This window comes from Muntiacus reevesi, chromosome 2 (genome assembly GCF_963930625.1).
Source record: "Muntiacus reevesi chromosome 2, mMunRee1.1, whole genome shotgun sequence".
NCBI classification, from domain to species: domain Eukaryota; kingdom Metazoa; phylum Chordata; class Mammalia; order Artiodactyla; family Cervidae; genus Muntiacus; species Muntiacus reevesi.
The window spans coordinates 148866042-148873433 of record NC_089250.1 but is presented as its reverse complement, the minus strand read 5'-3'; the positions used below and the strand labels follow the sequence as shown (position 1 = coordinate 148873433).

The window sequence follows — 7392 nt, the reverse complement described above, 5'->3', positions numbered from 1 at the left end:
AATTCCCCTGTGAAGTCATCGGGCCCTGGGCTTTTGTTTTTGGGAGATTTTTGATCACTGTTTCAGTTTCAGTGTTTGTAATTGGGTTGTTCGTGATTTCTATTTCTTCTTGGTTCAGTCTTGGGAGGCTGATCTTTTCTAAGCTCTGGCACATATATATACAATGGGATACTACCCAGCCATAAAAAGAAACACATTGAATCTGTTTTAATGAAGTAGATGAAATTAGAGCCCATTATACAGAGTGAAGTAAGTCAGAAAGAGAAATGTAAATATCGTATACTGACGCATATATATGGGATCTGGAGAGATATCTTCAGGGCAGCAGTGGAGAAACAGACATAGAGAACAGACCTATGGACAAGGTGGGAGGGGAGGAGGGAGAAGGGGCGATGTAAGGAGAGAGTAACACAGAAATTTACAATACCATGTGTGAAACGGATAGCCAGTGAGAATTTGGTGTATGACTCAGGGAACTCAAACAGGGGCTCTGCGACAGGCTGAAGGGTGGGGTGGGGAGGGAGATGGGAGGGAGGTCTGGAAAGGAGGGGACATGGGTATATATACATATGGCTGATTCTTGTTGATGTATGACAGAAAACCACAAAATTCTGTAAAACAATTATCCTTCAATTAAAAAATTTAAACAAAAACATAAAGAAAAAAAATTAAAGGAAGATGAGAGCAAGGCTTCAGGCACAAACATTACATTATCTGCAAAGGTTTTTTTCACCATTATTTTAAATTCAAGAAAAAAAAACCTGCCATCACTGACTCACAGCCCTATCATCCAATCTTCTCTTCATTTATAATGCTTATTATAATTTTCAGGAACCTCAGGAGTGAAATCAAATGTCAGTTACAAAGTTAGACAAAATTTGAAAGGTATTTCTCATGCAAATGATGTAGAAACTCTCACCAAGACCATTTTTAACAGCTACTTAATTGTGATTCAAATATTTCTGTTACCCTTCAATTTTAAGTTGGGTCTCAACTTGATTTCACATTCTTGATCAAAGTCATTTCTTCTCACCTCTGTATCAAAACCGTTAGGAGGCAGTTCATTTTTATTTCCCCAAAGTCTTGGTCTGTTTCAGCCCTGTTAGACTCACTGTCCTCTTAATTCCTACAACACAGTAGCTCATATTGCATATAAAACACATTCAGTTTTTAAAACTCTCCTTTTGTTTCATGTTCTTAGTCTTCTGTCTCCAACTATTGAGGAGGAATTTTAATGAGAACAAAAGTATCTCTGATTCTTCTCCCATCCTAAAGTTACTTAACAGACTAAAGAAGTGGCAGACAGGTAGCATGATGATGGTTTGAAAAAATTTGAAACACATTTTTATGGGGAGCATCTGAAAAATAACTATTGGTTGCAACAAACCTACTGCCTTTTACATGCTCTAAAATTCTAAGTGATTTTTTCATCCTTTCTCTACTTTTATAACTGTCAATTTTTCCATTTACCTTTATCTTGCCTATGAAATTCCTGAAATTGATTTATATTCATTTGTTTGATGAACAGCATTCAAAGTTAAACAGTTTGCTGAAATCTCGATTTATATACCTCAAATTAAATAATATACCAATAGAATATATTTACAATAAAGCAGATATAAGTAAGTGATACCAGAAAAAGAAAAAGACAAATACTATATGATATTACTTACATGTGGAATCTAAAATATTACATAAATGAACTTATCTATAAAACAGAAACAGATACACATAGAGAACAGACTTCTGGTCGCCAGAGTTGGGTGGGGAGAGAAGGAGTGGGAGTTTGGGGTTAGCAGATATAAGGTATTATATATAAAATGGATAAACACAAGGCTCTACTCTGGAACTACATTTGAAATCCTATGATAAACAATAATGGAAAGGAATAAGAAAAAGAATGTATATGTAAAGCTGAATTATTTTGCTGCACAGTAGATATTAACACAACATTGTAAATCAACTATACTTCAATATAAAAGGAATCATTTAAGTTACCTTCTCCATTTTCCTCTCAGGGAAAATATGGAAGCAGTGAGATGGAGCTCCTCCTAATCCTAGGAGGAGTTAGGACAACAGAATAAAGCCTCCTAGCTGACCCAGGATGGATGACTGGTGTGAGCATATAGTAAGCCTTTCACTCTTTTAAGTCACTTAAACTCAGGAACTCTTTATTTTAATTTTATGTTTTTTTTTTTTATTGAAACACAATCAAGCCTACACTGATTGATATATTCATCTAGCAAGTGGAGTTTCCAGAGGCAGAATCCACATTTACTTACATATAGCCTAGTTCTTAGCCTATAACATAAAGCTACACGCAAAAGTACATACTGATATGATTGCCCAACCACATGTAGTCAAGGAAATAGGATCATAATTACCAGTATTAGATATGTGCTACTTAAATCTGCTTAGTCAGTTGACTACTAGAAATCATGTATGACCTTTTCAACGTTGGTAGACATATTTACGATTGAGATGTCATGGAGAAGCATAACCTAGTCTAAAACTATGACCACAGATGGAATTATTCTGTTGCTGCACTGTCTTGCATTAACCTCTTTATAATGCAACCTGAATCTCTTTCTCCATGTAAATCTACATATCTGCTGAGATGATCTATGTGTATCTGTTAGGATTTTTTTCAATTGTAAATAACAACCACCAGAAAAATAACAATGGCCAAAACAAATAGCTGTCTTTTTTTTTTTTTTTAATGTATCAAATATTTAGAGGTAGGTAGCCACTCAAGGCTGGAGAAGGAAATGGCAACCCACTCCAGTATTCTTGCCTGGAGAATCCCAGGGATGGGGGAGCCTGGTGGGCTGCCGTCTATGGGGTCGCACAGAGTTGGACACGACTGAAGTGACTTAGCAGCAGCAGCAGCAGCCACTCAAGGATGTTTTTGAAGCCAAGGTACCTTCTTGTCTTTGATCCTTATCATGATCTTCATTCTTAGGCTGGATACACTGCGCCTGCAAAATGAATGATGACTACAGCCATACTTAGAGTACAAAAAAGGAAGGGAGAAAGGGCAACAAGACTAGCAGAATTCACTTTAGTCTCTTTGGCCAGGACTGTGACTTATGTCCCCTCTTCAGGACAAGCAACACTGGGAAATTGCAAACCAGGATTTTCACGATTGGCTAAGACTGATCCATCACTTCAAAGTGAGCATATTCTCTCCCAGAACAAAATCAGAGTTTCTGCCACGAGGGAGGAAAGAATGGGTATATTGTTGTCATACCATCTATTCACATTTTTTCCAGGTCATGAGATGGAAGATGATGCCACCTCAGTGTACCTGATAAATGTTTGGTCTGTTGCCCAACTCACTCTGATTATCGACATAAGAGCATGGGAACAGAATGCTCTTTGGTATGATGAAAACTGTTTACTGGGCCCTTTCCTATATGTTCATTCATTCTAGCTGTTGTTTGTTTGCTGATTTGTTTTTTTGTTTTTTTTTTTTTTTTGTATTCAAAGTGTACATTTTAATAAGTTTTAGCACATGTATAGTCATTAAATCATTACTATACTCATGATAATATCACAATAATGAGTATATTCATCTCCCCCAAAAGTTTTCTCCTGCTGTTTTGTAATACTGCTGTCATTTCTTCCAGCCCTTCTTCCCCATCTCCAGGCAACCACTTGCTTTCTTTCTTTTTTTTTTTTTTTTTAAATTCCTGCAGACTTTATTAGAATCACATGGAGGACTGCTGCTCAAAAACTTTTTCCCTTTAAGATCACCTTTAATCTCTAGAGTATGCTTTGGCCAAGACAGAGGAGGGTAAATGTCTAGAGTCCAACAAATTTTTATTAGCCCAACTTTCTCACCAGCTTATTTCCATTTTACAGTCACAGAAAACTGAAAGGAGTTCTACAACACATTCATCATCTCTTGAGGCCTAAGGCCTAGAACACTCTATAGCAGTTATCACAAAAGGAGCACTTAAGGAATGTATTTATCAGGTTACGAGTAAGAGTTAATCCAGTAGTTTCTCTGTCACGCATTTCTCAACATGCACTTCTGAGTAGTATTCTTCCATGCACAACAGGAACAGGATGGGCAAGGATGAAACTCAAGATGCTGAATAGGCTAGTCTGTTACATCCCACAGAAACTTCAAGGAAACACCCCCACCAACCCTACCCAAGATCAAGTAATAGGCCATCTTCAATAGATTATTTGAACAAACGGTAATTAATGCACACTTCAACAGATTTATTTCTTTAAAGGAATGGATTTTGAAGAGAAAAAACATGGAGCAGAGAGGTATGGAATAGAAAATAAATACAAATGTAAGCTGTTTTACTAATTGCTTTATAACCACAAACTAGTACAGAGAATGCCCTGTACAAAACACAATAAAGATTCAAAGATGGAGGTGTTCCCTTAGGCAAGGCTGAAGACTTCAATCTCTGGTATTTGGAATTTAGGCTGCAGTCCTTGTTTTTGGATGGATCACTGGGTGTGTGGCACAGTTCATGCTTTTAACCAGATTTGAACAGGAGAATGGCCACTTGGCCCAGGTAGAAGTAGATGAAGTGTTTGGTTTCATGTGTCACATAACTACCGAAGTTCCTCCCCACGATGCAGTGCCAGGTGGGGTTGTACTTCTTGTCAAACTCCTTCTTGATATGGGCCGCAATGTCCTTCTCTATATTATACTTCTCCAATGCCTGAGTAGCACATTCCACCGAGTCCTGTTGCATCTCCTCCGACATATCGGCATTCTTGATTACGGCCTTTCGGTCACACATGGTTAAAAAGGAGCAGGGGCTGGCCGTTGTGTTTTTAATGAATTAAGGCTCTTGAGTCATATCAGAACAAAGATTGAGAGTGCTTGACTGCCCAGCATTGTTAGAAAACTATAGGAATGTGTTCAGTGAGAGAGGTGGCTTTTTAATTGCAGTTCTTGCTAAACACACAGGGGTGGTACCCAGCACAGGCTTTGGATTCAATTAGGCCTGATTTGACTCAAGAGTCCACTCTCTGGCAGCTGTTTGATCACATGTATAGATCATTTTACCTCTGTGGGTCTCACCTTTCTGTCTGATAAAAAAACTTTAGAGGATTTTCAAGCAAAGTAGGTTAGAATAGATTATTAATATCTGTCAGTATTAATATTACTCATAGGTTATCCACAAAATAAAAGCACAGGGGGCAACTTAGAAAGGAGTTTGGTAGAAGTGAAGCAATATAAAGGTTGCATGTTGGGGTAGTTAAACATCGACCCCCATGTTCCAGAAAGAATTCCATTTTTCCTCACTACTTCAACTGCACTCTATTAAAAAAGAAAAACCTCTCCTTTGGGATTAAAAACATCTGAAAATCTGCCCTCTTTTTTTTTTTTTTTCAATTTCTCTGAGCCTTAGCTATTGGTTTCTGATTCTTTGAATTATTCCTTATGCCACAGTATTGTATAATTTATACAAAACACACTCTCCTGTCTTGTATTATTTAATTCTCCAAAGTGTTTGGAAAAAGGATTTTATATGAAAGCGGTGACACAAAATAAAGCGGCATTGTACCAGTGTCTTGCATCTTTAATAAAGTTGCTCTCAAACAGCATTTCAGTAAATGAAATGTACCCAGGAATGACAAATTTTCATATATCAAAGGTATGCTATGACCTGCTCTGGGACATAAAGCCTAATGCCATAATAGAGCCTGGAGGTTTGTGTTTGATTTGATTTGGCTTTCTTTCTTTTCTTCTAAAGGAATAATACCTACTTTCCAAAATAATAATCATAAGAGTAAAAAATCCATCTCATCCAAAGACAGGAAAAAGTATCATTAAGATTGAAGGCATTCAGTGGCAATGTTAGAATGTAAGCTTTGGGGAGGGGGAAAGAACACATACAACAAGGAAAAGAAAGGGGGCTTTGTCAGTTTGAATAATTTATAACACATCTCCAGGAATGTTGCAAACTGCATTCTGAAAGAAACTGTCAAACATGAAACAAAGAACAAGAAGAGAATTCCTGAAACACTTGGCTTAGTGTGAGTGAGATTTATGATTAGGGCTACCTATATGTAGACACAGTGGCCTCAAATGCCCCAGGAACAAATGGAAACCCCCTTATTGGTGAGGGGAAATGGATAAAATAAACCAAAAAAAAAAAAAAAAAGACACATATGACTTTGTGATCATATGACACTGTTGCTGCAAATGACTGTTTCCTCCTCATTTCAGAGTGAACTGCTTATTATAATGGGAAAGACTAGCTGTTCAAGGCCACACAGAATGCAGTATTTGCCTTAAAGAGAAGGAATTCCTTTTTCCCCAGGTAAACATCTCCCTGGCAAAAAGCGAAGGGCACTGAACACATAGCTCTTCTCCCGTACAGTTCCTGATGGAGATCCAAAGTGTGCAAGGCAATACGATGCTGACCCATTTCAGTCTCTTTCTTTCAGAGTTTGGAGACATATTAATCTCCAAGTCCTAGAGTATTCTGTTGAAGACAGAAGAGACTGTCAATTAGCTCATAGGACAAAGATCCTATGTTGGCCAGAGACAGATGATGCAAGTGGTAATAGAAATTAGAAAGGGACCCAAGAAATTTTACCTGTTTAATATACTTGATGAGGAATAGTCTCATTTAAAGTGCTTCCCTGGTGCCTCAGATGGTAAAGAATCTGCCTTTAATACAGGGGATATGGGTTCGATCCCTAGGTCAGGAAGATCCCTTGGAGAAGAGAATGGCTACCCACCCTAATATTCTTACTTGGAGGAGCCCATGGATAGAGGAGCCCAGCAGGGCTATAGTCCATGGGGTCACAAAGAGTCAGACACAATTGAGAAGTGGGAAGGGAAGACAGACTACTTTTCCATTACCATTTTGTTTTGGTTCTTTCGTTTACTCTAGCTCCTGTCTTTGTAAATACAATTGCTTTAGTCTTGCCAAGTAAACTTGGAAGTTTGAGAAAAAGTGTGACTGCTTCCCTACCATTTAAAATTAGGAGAGAGGGAATTCCCTGGCAGTCCAGTGGTTAAGATTCCATATTTCCCTTGAAGGGGGCACAGGTTTGATTCCTAGTCTGGGAACTAAGACCTCGCATGGCTTAACCAAGAAAGAAAAAACAAACAAAATTTTAAAAATAAAATAAAACTAGGAGAGAAATGGCACATTTAAAACAGAAAGTACTATAATCTTTGCAATACCTGCTATGTGCTGGGCATTCTGCCAGGCACCATCACACATGCTATTCCCTATAATTCTAAGGGTATGTTGTAAAATATGGTAACTTTAAAAATAGTAAAGAAGACTTTGTGAAAGAAACTAGTTTGCTCATGATATCCTAATTAATAGTTAGCCAGCAGGATTTGAAACCAGATATTCCTGTTGCTGTTCAGTAGCTCAGTCATGTCTGATTCTTTGT

At 37.7% G+C, this 7392-nt stretch overlaps 1 protein-coding gene across 1 annotated transcript; it reads right to left on the bottom strand.

Annotated features, from left to right (window-relative positions):
• Positions 1 to 4209: 4209 nt before the first annotated feature.
• Positions 4210 to 4789, bottom strand: LOC136158313 (dynein light chain 1, cytoplasmic). The gene has a single exon (XM_065920113.1). It carries the CDS (start codon positions 4767 to 4769, stop codon positions 4500 to 4502), a length of 270 nt encoding a protein of 89 aa, XP_065776185.1. The 5' UTR covers positions 4770 to 4789; the 3' UTR covers positions 4210 to 4499.
• Between the last annotated feature and the right edge of the window lie 2603 nt (positions 4790 to 7392).

What these genes read in the sequence shown, in the direction of transcription:
- LOC136158313 (XM_065920113.1), bottom strand. Translation starts at nt 4,769, where the DNA reads ATGTGTGACCGAAAGGCCGTAATCAAGAATGCCGATATGTCGGAGGAG.